The sequence below is a fragment of the Arachis ipaensis genome, chromosome B09 (assembly GCF_000816755.2).
Source record: "Arachis ipaensis cultivar K30076 chromosome B09, Araip1.1, whole genome shotgun sequence".
In the NCBI taxonomy this organism is placed as follows: Eukaryota; Viridiplantae; Streptophyta; class Magnoliopsida; order Fabales; family Fabaceae; genus Arachis; species Arachis ipaensis.
In genome coordinates this window covers 105,573,963-105,589,584 of record NC_029793.2, presented here as the reverse complement: position 1 = coordinate 105,589,584, position 15,622 = coordinate 105,573,963, and the positions used below count along the sequence as shown (strand labels likewise).

Below are 15,622 nucleotides of genomic sequence, written 5' to 3'. Positions count from 1 at the left end.
GGATACGTATTTTAGAAAAATTACTTTTATTATAAAAGCAAATTATTTGTTTTTTTCTAAAAATCAAAAATATCTTGCTTTTAAAAAAAGTAGAAGTAAAAAATATTTTTAATACTTAAAAACTCTTTTTAAAAAGTCTATCCAAATATAAAATAATTTTTGTTTGCTAAAAAAATATCTTTCTTAAAAAAAATAAAGAGATAAATATCAAATTAGCATTCGAAAGATTCTGGCACTGATAAAATGGTACCTGACTTTTGTTATTAACAAAATAGCCCCTGAAAGATTTTAAAATTTAACAAAATCACCCAACCGTGAAAAGATGACGTCACAATGAATAGAAAACGCTAATGTGGCCGTAAGAAAAAAGCTACGATGATGGCAGAAAGCTCTGGCAACGTTTTCGGCAACCTTCTTCTTCGTGTTCACTGCTTCTTCTTCTTCAATACGCTGCTACGTCCCCTTTGTCATGGCAGTTGAAGAAGAAGACCGCCATGGCACGCTGCTGCATTCCGCCACGTTGTTCGTGTTTGCCGCTTCTTCTTCTTCTTCAACACACTGTTGTATTTCTTTTCGCATCTCCTTCCACCAGATCGCCATGGCACACCGCTGCGTCTCTTTTCCCATAGCAGTACCTCGCCGCGTTCTCGTGTTTGCCGCTTCTTCTTCTTCAACACGCTGTTGTGTCCCTTCCGCGCCCCCTCCGCTATGGCAGCACCTCGCCGATGCGTCCCCTTTCGCCATGACAAAGAAAAAGAAGAAGATCGGAAACGTCGCCGAATCGGATCTCTCTTCTGACGGTCACATCAACATTTTTTGTTCACTATAATTTTGTCAAATTTTAAAATTTTTTAAAAATTATTTTTATCAATAACAAAAATCAGATATTATTTTATTAATGCTAAATCTTTTGAATACTAATTTAATATTTATCTCAAAAATAAAAAAAAAATAAATACTTTCTTTGAAAACCAATCCAAACTGGCCATAGTTTTCAACCTTGCTAATTGGTGACATATATGGGCTACCTTAGGCATTAGTTAGCAGCCACGGTGTCACTTATGTTAAAACCGCTTCCAGGTTCGATTTTGTTTTCCTCCTTCGTGCCCTTTTTATATTTTGGCATTTGATCGATCTGCTAACCCTTGAAATTCATTTGATTTGATTTGGTGCAAGTTGCATGCTTTTTTTGTTATAGTTTAGATATTCGCATATCCTTTTTGTTCGTAATTAATGGGGTTTTAACAGAATCGGTGTTTGATTTAGATTAATAGTCTCAAAGTATTTGAGCAGATAGAGGAATTGGAAGAAGATGGGGGCAATGGTATCGCGGTTCTGGTTCATGTTGTTCCCTGCAAAGGAGTATAAGATTGTTGTTGTTGGTTTGGATAATGCTGGGAAGACCACTACCCTTTACAAGTTGCATCTTGGTGAGGTTGTCACTACCAACCCTACTGTTGGTAGCAATGTTGAAGAGGTTGTCTACAAGAACATTCGATTCGAGGTGCCTTTCACTTACTTAACCTTCTTTCATCAATCCACACCATTCACTTTGTTTTAATGTGCTTATCCTGCTTCAATGCTTCCCTTTCATCTAGCTGTTGTTTACTTATTTAGTATTGTTGGTGATTGGGTAGGGGTTTGTGTATGTGTATAAATGTTTCTTCTCAGTCTTTCATTGGTTTGCTTGAATGATAGATTATCATAGAACATATACAGCAAAAGGTCTTACTAAAGAAAAAAAGAAAAAGAAAGAAAAAAAGAAGAGGGGAGGGGAGAGAGAGAGGGGGGGGAATTTGAATGATGAGTGCATGACAGGGTAATTACTAAAGACTGCATTTGGTATCATCTGAGTCTTTCAAACTTCTGGGTTTCCAACATAATTTCTGGAGATAGTTGGATGAAACGTGTGTACTGAAGATGTTGACGAAATTTGTGAATATTAATCAGTTTTCATGTGTTATTTCTCTGTTTTCTAAGACTGTTTTGGATACCCTTAAGTCTCAAAATATCAAAACACCATTTTGGCCTACTAAATTGAATGTTGGGTGTTTCTGTTTGTGTGGAAATGATCTCCTCTCAATAGTTTACCAGTTACTAATTTTGTCTTAGTTGTTTTACATTAGTATATTGTTAGGAAGGGACGGGGTTAGTTTGTTACTGGAAGATGATAACATTTGTTAGACCTTTCTTTGGATAGAAGAAGAAATTTTATAAGAATAAGAGAACATCCAAAAGATGGCCATCCTTGCATGGATACAAAAGGAATTAGCCAAGAATCAAGATGGGAAAAAAAAAAGCTTACTTAGCTATAACAGTGCATGCCAATCTCTTTGAATATCGGCTAAAGAAACCCCATTAATCAAACATGTCATGAGCACTGAAGCGAAGCTAAGAAAAATGATACTATCCCAAATTAAATCGACAGTTGAAAAGGAAGACATCTCCTTATGACTTAAAACTATGTTTCTACTTCTATTCTTTTGGTTTTGTAAAGAGGCTGACAGTTTCAACCTTCCTTCGAGTTCTTGCTAATTATTTTTCAAATTTGTCCTGTATTCCTGGTGACAATATACATTCTGCATATTTTCATGAAGTTAGCATGTTGTAACTCAGTTCCAAGCTTTGCTACTGTGCGTGGTGACCGTATTACTCACTCTGTTTTCTTCATTTCAGGTTTGGGATCTAGGCGGACAAGAAAGGCTCTGGACATCATGGGCAACATATTATCGAGGAACACATGCTGTGATTGCGGTGATAGATAGTAGCGATAGAGCAAGGATCTCTATTATGAAGGATGAACTTTTCAGGTTGCTGGGGCACGACGAATTGCAGCACTCAGTCATCCTCGTCTTTGCCAATAAACAAGATATCAAGGATGCCATGACACCTGCTGAGATCACCGATGCGCTATCTCTTCACAGCATCAAGGATCATGATTGGCATATACAAGCATGTTGTGCCCTCACTGGAGAAGGGTTGTATGATGGTCTCGGATGGATTGCCGGGCGAGTAACCGGCAAGGCACCATCATGATTGTAGGATTTGCTGGAGTCTTTTCAACGAGATGCATTTTTCATGTACTGAATTGATGTGATTACTGATCAGTTACAAAAGTATATGTATCATTTATACCTTGAAGAGTCGACCATTCAAGCCGAACAAGTGTCTTTGGATTAGTTATGAAAGATTATTCAATAGTTGACTATATATGTATACAATATACTTGAAATTTTAAAATCGATTATGATAGAATTTGTTTTATGTTTGGATGTTAAATAGCTAGAATACTTTAAAAAAAAAAAAACACCGTACTCTCTTTTTTATTTTATTTTATTTTTTGAAGCTAGAAGGAGAAAATTCCTTGATGGACTTTTATCATGGTCAATTAAAGGAGAAAATTCCATACCAATTCTTTGTCTAATGTCATTAGATGGTTGCAAAATTATACAAATACCCCTTCAAATGCCTATTCTAAAATTACACAAATCACAATTTAAATTCTTATTCCGAAATAACATAAATTACAAAACTATCGAGCTTCTTTAATTCTCCGGATTCAACATTATGTGGGTCATCATTGTCCATACCACCATCTTGGAAGTTTTGTTCAACTAGGTCCTTTGTAGCTGCAACAGGATGATGTTGGAATTGAGTATGCAATGAAACTAAATCATGCTCCTTTGGCATCTGCAACAATGTAGAGAGTCAGATGGAGGAAGCATCATGACTAGTATACACAGGCGAAACAAAGTGTCAACCGCATAACTTGTCAAGCAAGAAAGCTACGTATAAAATTTATCATAAAACTGTAAAATACATTACTATATTGCTGTCATTCACCTAAGATGTTGGCTACTATTTCCTTACTGCTGTTAGGCTTTCTTCTTTACACTTAGACAGAGATCCACCCAAACCAAGAGGCAAGTATTGGAATAATAAAGCAAAGTGTAGATTAGGAATCAACATTTGCAATTTATTTATAATTGCCACTACTAAAACCTAAACACACATGCACAAAACAATGTCAGTTAGAGAGCTTGATCATGCCGAACTTGTTTTGAGAGCTACCAACCCTGGACTTGTAACCCTATAAATTATGCAGCATGGCATAATAGAACAAAGGATCACATTAGAGTGAGAAAATCCCATAGTTGTTTTTGACTTAAACCAGATTTACTCGATTCTGGTTTCAGTATAACTTATCCAAATAATTTTTAATCTTTAGCTTTAATTATAAAACCTAACAAACGTTGTTTGGTCTGCCAGTCTGCAGGGACCAAGTTTGGATTAAGAACAAACTAAACATCATACAGAATAAATTTCCACTAGTTTTAAATAATGCAAAATTAAGACTCGATCTTTTAATAACTTAATAATATTACCAGTAACGCCAAAAAACCTCTAAGTATCATTCTGAATGTTATGAAAGGTATTAGTTAGTTATAATTTTACCCTTAACAAAGAGAAAGAGAGAAAGAAAAGAAATATAATATATATCTGTTACAAGGCAAGTCTGCAAAAAAAAGTTTTGTATAGTTCAATTTTGTGTTAATGATAATAAGAAACAAGGATTGAAGAAGAGAAAGTAAAAGAAGGTAGACTACTGAAAAATTTTGCCTAAAAAGAATGAAAAAGAGACATGTTCTTTCTGCAAAATTTACACTAACAAATGTAATAATAAAAGAATCTCTTCTCTTCTTCCTCCTTTCGTCTCCCTCCGAAATTCCATCTCCTCTTCCAAAGCAAATAGTTCAGTTTGAGAAATCCTCCTCTGTGGCAGCCTTGAGAACAGAAAAATGAAAGCGGTTGGCGTAAGGATTCCAGTGGAAGGCAACCTCATGGCCGGACTTGAGAGACCTTCTTTTGACAAAGTCTTTAATCCAATTGGCCATGAAGACATAGCTTCTAGAAGAACCCCATCTCTTGAACACAAGACTGTGCATTGACTGTGTGTCAACGTCCCATATCTCGACCTCCATTCCTTCTTTCTGGTTCTCGTCGTACCCCAACACCGCTGCCACCAGCGGCTCCGCCATCTCCTTCGGAAGCAACAGCCTACTCAAGCTCCCCACGTCGCTGCTGTTCAGCACCTTCTTCAGCTTCCATGGATCGTCATACATCATTAGCTCAGTTGAACATCCCCATGAAAACGACGGTTTCTTGTTTTCTTCCCTTTTTCTCTTCTTGATTCTCTCCAAACATGAAGAGGTTTGTTCACGACATGCATCCACCGCCATTGATAAGCAAGTGAAAGAATCATAATTTTCTTGATCACAAGAATCGCATTCCGCTCCACTTCTCAATCTCAAATGCAAGCAGCAACTCTTTCTCTTCTTTATCATCATTCTTGGATTATAATTATCACTTTGCATTTCTTATTTGAAAGAACCCATACTCTCCTATATATACTAATTTTCGGGAAGTCAAGTTTCAAGTACCATTTCATTTATCATTCATATCTAAATCTTTTAATCAGTTATATCATTTATCTAAGCAATGATATCAATCATTTAGGCCCTTGATAACGAACTTAATTAAGCTACTTTTGATTAAATAACTTAAACAATAAATAATTCTGTTAAAAGTAACTTATAAATAAGTTATTTTGTGTTTGGATTTTTAATTCTAAAAGTATTTATTTTATAGAAATATAATGAAAAGTAAAAGTATTATGAGAGAAGTCATTTTTTTAACTTCTCTATAAGCTTCTAAATAACTTCTTAAAAAATTGTAATTTAATTTTAAAAATTGGACCAGACATTAATACTACTACTTTTCATAAGTCAAAAATAAAAAAAAATTACTTCTAAAGTTTACAAACGGGCCCTTAATATCTTATCTTATTTTAAATCGAACACATCTTTTGAATTTTATCAAAGATAAATTTTATGTTTGCCAAGACAAACCATGGTTTTTTCGATTTTGTTTTCTCCTTCATGCCCTTTTTATATTTTGGCATTTGATCTGTTAGAATATAATTAGGATCAATTAGGATCAATTAGTATTATTTAGTATATCTGAGTATTTATTATAGGAGATTACGTCTTTATTATTACGATTCTCTTAGTACCTATAAATACTCTTTTATATTGTATTATTTCAAACACAACTTGAATAGACAACTTGAATAGACTCAATAATACACAAATCCTTTCTCCAGTTTGATCTCTTCTTTTTAACATGGTATCAGAGTCTGGTTATAAATACTCAGATATATTATCGATACTAAATAATATTAATTGATCCGAATTATATTATCGATCTGCTAACCCTTAAAATTCATTTGATTTGATTCGGTGCAAGTTGCATGCTTTTTTCGTGATAGTTTAGATTTTCACATACCCTTTTGTGTTCGTAATTAATGGGGTTTTAACAGAATTGGTGTTTGATTTAGATTAATAGTCTCAAAGTGTTTGAGCAGATAGAGGAATTGGAAGAAGATGGGGGCAATGGCATCGCGGTTCTGGTTCATGTTGTTCCCTGCAAAGGAGTATAAGATTGTTGTTGTTGGTTTGGATAATGCTGGGAAGACCACTACCCTTTACAAGTTGCATCTTGGTGAGGTTGTCACTACCAACCCTACTGTTGGTAGCAATGTTGAAGAGGTTGTCTACAAGAACATTCGATTCGAGGTGCCTTTCACTTACTTAACCTTCTTTCATCAATTCACACCATTCACTTTGCTTTAATGTGCTTATCTTGCTTCAATGCTTCCATTCCATGTTTCTGTATTTAGCATTGTTAGTGTGTGTGTATATATAATGTTGCTTCTTAGCCTCTCACTGGTCTGATGAAATAGAAATAATAGGCGGAGTCAGTTTTATTGATGCAGAAGGCTTGTAGAAGATGGAGTATACTTAAATAGCTAAAGGTTTTAGCAAGGTTTAGAGAAACTATAGGTGAATATATTAAGAGATATTTAGGGTCTGTTTGGTTTAAGAAAACGTTTTCTGTTGTTCTTTTCAATTTTTCCAGTTTGAAGTCGAACATAAACGTGATTTCTAATAGAATGCTTTAGGGTATCCAAACATGGTAAGTATTAATTTCTTCTAAATCTTTCTTGGCACGGAAGAATTGGATTATAAATAGATGGACCACTGGACCAGGCACAACCCTGTCACAATATTTTTACTTCTTTTTGTTATGTTTTATCTCCAAAGGAATGTTTGCCTTCCTTGATTCTCTGACTCCAAGGCAATCGGTCATTTTTTCGATTCGATATTGTCTCTTGCTTCTATATGTGAAGTAGGATGTCTTTGTCGATATAACCTCTGTTTTGTCATAGTTCATAAATGATTTGGCCTTTATTTGATTTTGTCACTTCTTTGTTACAATCTATTTACGTACTTCTTTCTGTGTCATTCATTTCAGGTCTGGGATCTCGGCGGACAAGAAAGACTCCGAACATCATGGGCAACATATTACCGAGGAACGCATGCAGTAATTGCTGTGATAGACAGTAGCGATAGAGCGAGGATCTCTATCATGAAAGACGAACTTTTCAGATTGCTGGGGCATGATGAATTGCAGCATTCTATCATTCTTGTCTTCGCTAATAAACAAGATATCAAGGATGCTATGACCCCTGCAGAGATCACTGATGCGCTATCTCTTCACAGTATCAAGGATCATGATTGGCATATACAAGCTTGCTGTGCCCTCACCGGAGAAGGGTTGTATGATGGTCTTGGATGGATCGCCGGCCGAGTAACTGGCAAAGTGCCAACATGATTGTACAAGGGTTACTCTAGTCTTTTGGATGAGATTCAATTTTTCATGTGTTGAGTGATAAAGAATCTGTGTATCATTTTATACTTGAGAATCACACAAGCTAATTGTACATTGGTTTCAGTTTCTTTTTTTCAATAAGTGAAGTATAACGTTTAACAAAAGGCATCATCAAACTGAAACTCTATTTACCATACATTCAATGGTGGTGAAAAGGAAAGAAAAAATCTCAAATAATCATTAAGGTATTGGTAATTATGATCTGAAGCACATATAGCTATGTTTATACTATAAATTGTCATCTGCACAAGGAAGCATTCCATTAAAATTTGCCAATAACAATACTGTTTCAAAACTCTCAAATTCTCTGCTCAATCCTGGATCAAAGAAGGTGGGTGAAAAAGAAAAAAGGAAAAAAGAAAAGAAAGGGTAAAACTGTAGCAATGTGTTTGGTGAGGTCTTGGTCAATGAAATATAGCAGGTATCCATCGATCATCAGAGAATCCAGCACCTGCAGCCTTTAGATTCTTGAGGGCCTTCAAACCATCGATCCCATGAAGGATTTAGGGGGCCAATAGTTCTGCCAAATTAGAATGAACATAACTTCTGTTAGAACACAATTCTCAAACAGTTGATGCAACTGAAACAGATGAAGCTATAGGGAGATTTTTACGTTGGTAGTAACGGATCGGGTCTTGTTTCCACATTACTGAGTGTTCTGCAAAAAACAAAGTACCATTTGGAAGTTAGGAGTTATATACTAGAATTGAATGTGCAATAGTCTTTTTGTTTTTTTTTTGTTTCCAAGCTTACTCTTTGCATGGTGCAGATGCTTTATCCATCCTTTCAAGTTGTTCAAGCTCTTCCTGCATTCGATTCATAGTGAATGTTAAAAACAGTTGCAGCATAACTTAGAAACCTAGAATGAAATGGTAGGAATGTGAAAAGGATGAAAATAACTAAAACAAACCAACAGATTTGTAGCAAAAGCAACACAATGACGAAGCACTTTTAATTCCGCGGAATATTCAAAATATGAGCATATATTTGTAATTAGTGAAACCAAAAAAAACAAAAAAAAAACAAAAAGTTGATTCCGGAGAAGCTTAGCTCAAATTGGAACTAAGATCACAATAAGGATTGTTTGTTTACATGATGAAAACTCCACCAGGCTCTGCTTCACCTACACCCTTGAGCTAACCATCTTCGTTCCATCCCAGGAAACCGATGACACATACGCAACACAAAAAAGAGAAGGTAAAAGGCAATGTCGGAAATTGCAAGTCTTTCATCTAGTGCTACACTTAGCAACTCTCTTTCTTAAAGCATGTATTAGGACCTGGGCAGACCGCAGCCCCACACAATATTCTGAAACCTATAAATGCATGCAGAAAACCATGTGTTCAGAATTATAGAAGAATCTTAATAATGAGGTTCTGCTAGACACTAGGGTATATACCGTGCTGCATCCACTTCGAAACAAATCTACACAGCTGGCCACCATAAAGAATGTTTTGAAACTAATATGGATGTCAACCTAATAATCTGAGAACTTAATGCTTGCTTCAATCCTCAAATGTTGAAATGGAGCTAATCTCAACTAAGAATTGACTTGATATGCAAAAGATGTAACTGTTGTTCGACACAATGACTGCTATTAACTGAAAAGGCTTACTGTGGCCCATATCAACCGTATCAATTGACAAATCTGTGAAAGAGCCTAGGGAGCCCATGAAATATCCTGGCAGTACTGTTTTGATCCTCATGTCCTTTGATGTTACAAAGATAATTGCAGAAAGGATTCGTTAGCTCTCTGAACATTCAGTGGTGATTGCATAATTGTGTATCCTTAACTTTTCAGAACATGAACACAAAAAGGAATTCATTCTGATATATAGGTTGACAAACCCCAAATGTGATGTTTCCAGATTGTTGTACAACTAAACTAGAATGTTTTAAGTACAACAAAGGAAAAGGGTCTCTAATTTCAGTTCGATCTATATCAACTTCATACAGGATTCTCCTCAATCCACAATTCAACAGAGTGAACCTTATTACAGCTGATCTAATTTTCCAACTTTTGGTCGCTCATGCTCACAGAATTTTGAATAAGTTACCTTAATCTCTATCTACTTTCTCTTAAAGAGGCATCATAAGGCTAGAAGAACTTCTACTTCCAGAATCAGGACACAATTTAAGATTGACAGCTTGAATCAATTATTTTCCGCGATGAATGTTTCAGTTGTTGATGTTAATAACTGAATGAAAAATTCAAAATGCTAAACCAATAAATTACTGATAGAAAATAACTTGTGTATTTGGATGAACTTATTTTGGGCTAAAAATGTTTAGGACCAAAAGCTTCCAAAATATAGTTTGAGAGAGAGAGAGAGAGAGAGAGAGAGAGAGAGAGAGAGAGAGAGAGAGAGATGTAAACTGTGAGACCTATGTTCGAATGAATACCGATTTCAAATAAACCCGTCTCAGAAAATAACATAATGGAAGTCATTGGAAGATTGTACATTCATCATCTACATTAACACGAACTAACTCAAAATCATGCATCTCAATGAGACTTTACTCCCCTTAATTTGTAAGTCATCTAAGAGATTTTATGCACCTTGACACTAATAAATGGACTTACATGCAATTTCTGACAGAATGAAGGGGAAAAAAAGGTAAAAGTAAAAAGTGTAAGCAACACCAATCAGCTCAAATGCAATTAGAAGGAAGTTAAATTAATAGAATATCCATTTAGCTTGTCATTCAAATCATCAATCTACTATTACAGTTATAAAATTGACAATACACCGAGAATGATTATATTGCATATGAATTGTTTAGAAAATAAAATAAAATAAAAGAAGCAGAGTAGAAAAAAAAGGGATTCTAATGTTAAGACTCAACAACTGTGCTGGGAATCTGGACGGAGACTCCGCTTCAATGTCCATACTCATACCTCTTTCTCAAGACAAAATTGCCATCTAAAAGCATATTAAATTCACTAAGCACAATTAAATCCACAAATGATATTGTCACAACTTTGTAAAAAAGTCAGGCTTCAAAAATATTATGATTGCCAGCAATAGTAAGAAAAGTTTTACTGCATAGCATGCGTTTTACTAAATTCCATAGATCAAATTCAAAAATCTAGCTGATAGAACATTACCCCATCAATAAACTGAATCAAAAGCTACTAAAATGTTAACCTATTTACCAACAGAGGCACTGTTTACCAATTTGTCTCTAACAGTATTGACATCACAATGAAAGAAAAGTTCAAAACTTTCACATACCATTTTACCATAACAGACAGAAGAACAAAAGCAAACCATAGGGAGAAAAAAAAAAAAGAAGCACAAGGTTAACAAGTAAACGACACACAAGAGAGAGAACAAACAAAAAGAAAACCAATGAGCAACACCACCACCAAATAACAAAGCTCCAAAACATTATGATTGACGATGAGAAAAAAACAAGAAGATACCTCTAAGAACCTTGCTTCTTGTTCCAACCTCTTCACTTCTGCATGTACCCTATGCTTCCCTCTTGTCTCAGCAGAAGACAAGGACTGAACCCGGTTTGTGATGGGGCTTGTTGATTCAGGCCCACTTGATTGCATTTTCCGAGGCTTAAAAATATAAAAATGGTGGCAATTGAATAAAAACAGAAGGAAAAGAAATGAGAAATGAAAGATCCCTAGCTTCCACCCACCCACACAGAAAAGTTCACAGTTGATGATGACCCACAAAGCCTATGATTCAAAAGAAGGGATATTTGAATGCAAAGGCTCCATCTTTGACGAGAACAAGGATGACACAGAAATCTTTGATCGACCCCATGAATAATCAAGAGTTGGCCATTAAGAAGCCTCTGCAATAAAGACCCAAGTGGATCTAACTAAGGTTTGTACTTTGAAGACACAGATTGAGACAGGTCAGAGATGTGTTTTGTTGGTGACGAAGAGTAGGAATAGAAGGAGAGAAGAAGAATAAGAATAAGAATAAGAATAAGAGCAAACGAAGAAAAGGTTTCAGCTTTGTGGTGTTGGTGTGTGTTGGATGATTCAAAGGCTCAAGCTTTTGGAATTGTTTTCACATTGGGAATGGAATTTGGTTTTATTTTTTATGGGGTGATAAAAAAAATTAAAAAAGAAAAAAAGAAAAACAGAATAGAGTCAATAGACAATAGAGGACTTGGGTTTCAAGAGTGTGTTGAAGTTGTCGTTGTTGTGCTGTGTTGGAGTTGGAGGAGGAAAAACTGAAAAAGCTGTTTCCTTTTTTGTTTTCTCCAATTTTTTTTGGGTGATGTCTTTTTTGTCTTTTTCTCTATGTATTAACTTTTTGAAAAAAGAAAGAAAAATTCATTTATTATTTTCCTCTCTCCTTTACATTCCAACTTTGAGGCTTCTTTTGAGTTTTGAGGACTGAAAGTAGTCTCATGTGGTTCATGTGGTGACTGGTGATGGTGGTTTTTTTCTTCTGATTAGTGTGTGGTGAGTGAAAGAGTTATAAAATAAAAAAATGGTACTAAAACCGTAAAACGTTCACAAACAGACAAAACAAAGGTTACTTTTTTTATCCCTTTTCCATTTGCTCTTTCAATTTGGTAATCAATAAAATCACATGGCCAAATATTTTTTAAATTAAGTTTTTTTTTTTGTGTGACTTTTTAAATTAAGTATTTAATTAAATTATAGCGCTCTGCTTCTTTAAATATATGTATATATATGCATTGTTGCTAATCCTTTTTTTTTTCTCCTTTTAAGCGTGGTAATTGGTAGAGTAGCGTAGGATTTGGAGCTAATCCTAATCCTACCTGCGGATCGAGATTTTTATATAAACTCAATCTTATCCTATTCGCGAATTGAGAATATCTCAACCTTAACTCTACCGTTCTTAATTTACGGATATCCAACTCTATCCGCAAATTGCAAAAAAGATGTAACATTATTATATAAGTTGATAATAATTTAAAATAGAACTTATTTTCATATAAAAAAATACTAAATTATTAATTAATGATCTTCTTTTAGTGGCTAAGGATCTTTTGTATTTAGTGAGAGGTTTTTATTTCAACATCCACTTGAAACATATTTTTATATAAGTATATAACATATACATATATAGGGTGCCCGCACGAGAACCCTATCCGCACCCTACCCAACCTGCTGCGGATCGGGTTGGCAACCCTACCCGACCGAGTGGGGTCGGATTGAGTACCCACGAATAGGGTGCATGTTGCCACCCCTATCTCCTTTCCCCCTTTCGTGATCTTTGTCGAAATCGTCGTCCTCATCTTCTCTTGTTCTTTTTTAACATCATCTTCTTTTATTTTTGTATAATTTCTTTTTTTTTATCCTCCATTATTATCATCATCATTATCGTTGTCGTCTTCTTCATTATCATCTTCTTCTTCTACATATATGTTCATATTACAAAAATTTTGATATACAACACATCAATTTTTAAAGAATCACATACCTAAAACATTGACACTAAACTAACAAAATATATATAGCATAAAAGTTTTATACACCATATAGAGAATTTAGTACATAGCACAAAATTTTTTTAAAGACTACATATTCAAAATATTGACATCCAACCAGAAATTATAGTGCACATTATATAATTTTTTGACGCACAGCACAGAAATTTTTTATATTCAGCACAAAATATTTTAAAGGACCATATCTCTAAAATATTGACTCATCTAATCAACAAATTACATTCGTAATAAAAATTTCTGTGCTATGTACAAAAATTTCTGTGCTATAAAACAAAAATTTTTGTGCTATGTACATAAATTTTTATGTTATATCAATAAATTTATGCTTTGTGCAAAAAAAAATTTGTGTAAATTTGTGCTATGTCAATAAATTTTTGTACTTTCTAATAAAAATTTCTGTACTGAAAGAACATGAAAAAGAAAAAATAGTAACATATAGGGATAAGTACTTTTTTCGTCCCCAAGATCTAGGGTCAAAATCAATTTCGTCTTTAATCTTTTTTTATTATTAAAATCATCCTCAACGTTACAAAACGTTATAAAATCGTCATTTTCTATTTTTTTAGACCAAATTACCCTTAACTATTAATAAAAATAATATTAAAAAAATAAAACCCCCCCCCACCCACACCCAGCATCTCTTCGTCTCTCCCTCCACCCCAAACCCACCCCCAATTTAATACAAACAGGAAAGAGGCAATCATTCCTTATTTTGTTGTTGATCAATGATCAGGTAGTTGGGCTCTTCCATTTGATTGTGTTCATGTGGCTTATTCTTGCAATGGACAAGTATTTGAAGAAAGCGTTCATAGCTGCTGCCATTAAGTCCACCCTGCCTTCTACGGCTACTGCCTTGATGAACTTCTTTGAGCCTGCCTTCATGTTCATACAGAGATATCTCCCTTTGTTCTATGTTCCATCTTTGGTTGTCCTGCCTCTTTCTGTCAGAAAATAAAGATTAAAACAGAACCACCACCACCCCCACTATCATCATCAACACCAGAACCCACTACCACCCCCACCTCAGAAAATCATAACTCAGAAAATTAGAATTCAAAAAATCAGAAATCACAAATTTTACTTTGAAATCAGAACCCAACATGCACTTTGAACAATAATCAACAAATTCAGCAACAATAATATTCCAAATTTAAGCCAAATCACAAAAAATTAAATTATAGATATTTCATAACAAATTTCACAAAAAAATTCAGAAATTCTATAACAAAAATCCAGTTCACAGAAGAAGAAGCGGGCGGTGAGGGCGAGGAGGAGGAACAGTGGCGGATCACAGGCGGCAGGACGGCGGTGCGACTTCCCTTCCCTCCCCCAAGATCCGCCGCAAAACTGCCACCGTTATCGAGCCCGAAATGGAGAGGAGAAAGCGCGAATGAGAGGATGAGCTGTTCACTATTGCGTCTGTTGCTGCAAGGGATTCGTCGTCGTCGTTGTTGGGCCATCGCCGAACTGCTGCCGCCGTTGAGTGTGCCGTGGCCATGGTGGTCGATGGAGGAAGAGAGAGCCAGAGGAGAAAGAGAGCAAGCGAGATCTGAGGAGAGAGAGAGAGAGCTCGGGAGCAGAGGAGAAAGAGGGGAAACCCATGCTCAACCACCGCCACGCCTCTGCCACCGAGAAACGCCGCCGCCACCACTGAGATCCACCACCGTCACTGTCGAGCAGAGCCACCCCCTTCTTTCTCTTCCCCCGTTTCTCTTTATATCTCTTTCTTTCCTTTCTTTTTTATTTATTTTATATTTATTTTATTTTATAATTTTTTTAATGAGAGGGGTAGTTTAGTAATAAAAAAATGAAATTGGTAAAAAGGATAATTTTAAAGCGTTTTTGAACGTTGAGGATGATTTTAATAACGAAAAAATGTCAGGGATGATTTTGATTTTGACCCTAGACCTTGGGGACGAAAAAAGTACTTATCCATAACATATACGTGCATTTTTTTTATTTGTACTAATTTAATTATTAAAAAAATTTGTAAGTATAGCATCGCTGTTTATAATAACTAATAAGAGACTCTTCCAAATTATTTTTTCAAATTTTGATTTCATATATTTCCTCTTTGTTTGATGCTTTTCCTTTATAAAGCATGATGTATTAATAAGCAATTTTACCACCGGTAGAATTAGGTTAAATTTTAGAAAAAAAATTAAAAAATAAATTCGTGAAAAATGAGTTAAAATAAAAATTTCAAGCTAAACTAAAATTTATATATAATCCATAAAAATAAATTGAAGTCTTGGAGAGATCATTGCCTTTTTACTATAAATGAGGCTCTGTCCTTATTTTTCTTTCTATTTTTTTTAAAATAGATAATTTTTATTATTTGGTATATTAAAATATAAATACATAGAATATTTTTTATTTT

General features: G+C 34.8%; 4 protein-coding genes across 8 annotated transcripts in view; 2 read left to right on the top strand and 2 right to left on the bottom strand.

Annotated features, from left to right (window-relative positions):
* Nucleotides 1-7,868, top strand: part of LOC107617495 (ADP-ribosylation factor-like protein 5) — an 11,763-nt gene extending 3,895 nt beyond the window's left edge. Inside the window, exons 2-4 of the mRNA XM_021110413.1 lie at nucleotides 1,052-1,083; nucleotides 6,401-6,635; nucleotides 7,375-7,868. Of these exons, the coding sequence (XP_020966072.1) occupies nucleotides 6,444-6,635; nucleotides 7,375-7,734 (552 nt within the window). The 5' untranslated portion in view covers nucleotides 1,052-1,083; nucleotides 6,401-6,443 and the 3' untranslated portion in view covers nucleotides 7,735-7,868. The remainder of the gene's footprint in view (nucleotides 1-1,051; nucleotides 1,084-6,400; nucleotides 6,636-7,374) is intronic.
* On the top strand, nucleotides 1,052-3,268 carry LOC107617493 (ADP-ribosylation factor-like protein 5). 4 transcript variants are annotated; one of them, XM_016319260.2, is made up of 3 exons: nucleotides 1,052-1,080; nucleotides 1,294-1,504; nucleotides 2,677-3,268. In XM_016319260.2, the coding sequence occupies exons 2-3, from the start codon at nucleotides 1,313-1,315 to the stop codon at nucleotides 3,034-3,036; spliced, it is 552 nt and encodes a 183-aa protein (XP_016174746.1). In that variant the 5' UTR covers nucleotides 1,052-1,080; nucleotides 1,294-1,312; the 3' UTR covers nucleotides 3,037-3,268. The 4 variants fall into 4 exon arrangements, with proteins under 4 accessions (XP_016174746.1, XP_020966070.1, XP_020966069.1 ...); XM_021110411.1 differs by having other exon boundaries at nucleotides 1,055-1,083; nucleotides 1,270-1,504; XM_021110410.1 differs by having other exon boundaries at nucleotides 1,060-1,080; nucleotides 1,267-1,504.
* On the bottom strand, nucleotides 4,625-5,443 carry LOC107615737 (putative B3 domain-containing protein At1g78640). Its single transcript, XM_016317775.2, has one exon. It carries the CDS (start codon nucleotides 5,373-5,375, stop codon nucleotides 4,755-4,757), a length of 621 nt encoding a protein of 206 aa, XP_016173261.2. The 5' UTR covers nucleotides 5,376-5,443; the 3' UTR covers nucleotides 4,625-4,754.
* The window catches only part of LOC107617496 (guanine nucleotide-binding protein subunit gamma 2), an 8,406-nt gene continuing 730 nt past the window's right edge, over nucleotides 7,947-15,622 (bottom strand). Inside the window, exons 1-5 of one of the 2 annotated variants that reach the window (XM_021110415.1) lie at nucleotides 11,446-12,002; nucleotides 11,219-11,362; nucleotides 8,545-8,597; nucleotides 8,405-8,449; nucleotides 7,947-8,311 (exon numbers count right to left, since the gene is read on the bottom strand). In XM_021110415.1, coding sequence (XP_020966074.1) covers nucleotides 8,227-8,311; nucleotides 8,405-8,449; nucleotides 8,545-8,597; nucleotides 11,219-11,353 — 318 coding nt within the window. In that variant the 5' untranslated portion in view covers nucleotides 11,354-11,362; nucleotides 11,446-12,002 and the 3' untranslated portion in view covers nucleotides 7,947-8,226. Of the gene's footprint in view, nucleotides 8,312-8,404; nucleotides 8,450-8,544; nucleotides 8,598-11,218; nucleotides 11,363-11,445; nucleotides 12,003-15,622 lie in introns of those variants that run through there. The other variant, XM_021110414.1, reaches the window with a different exon arrangement.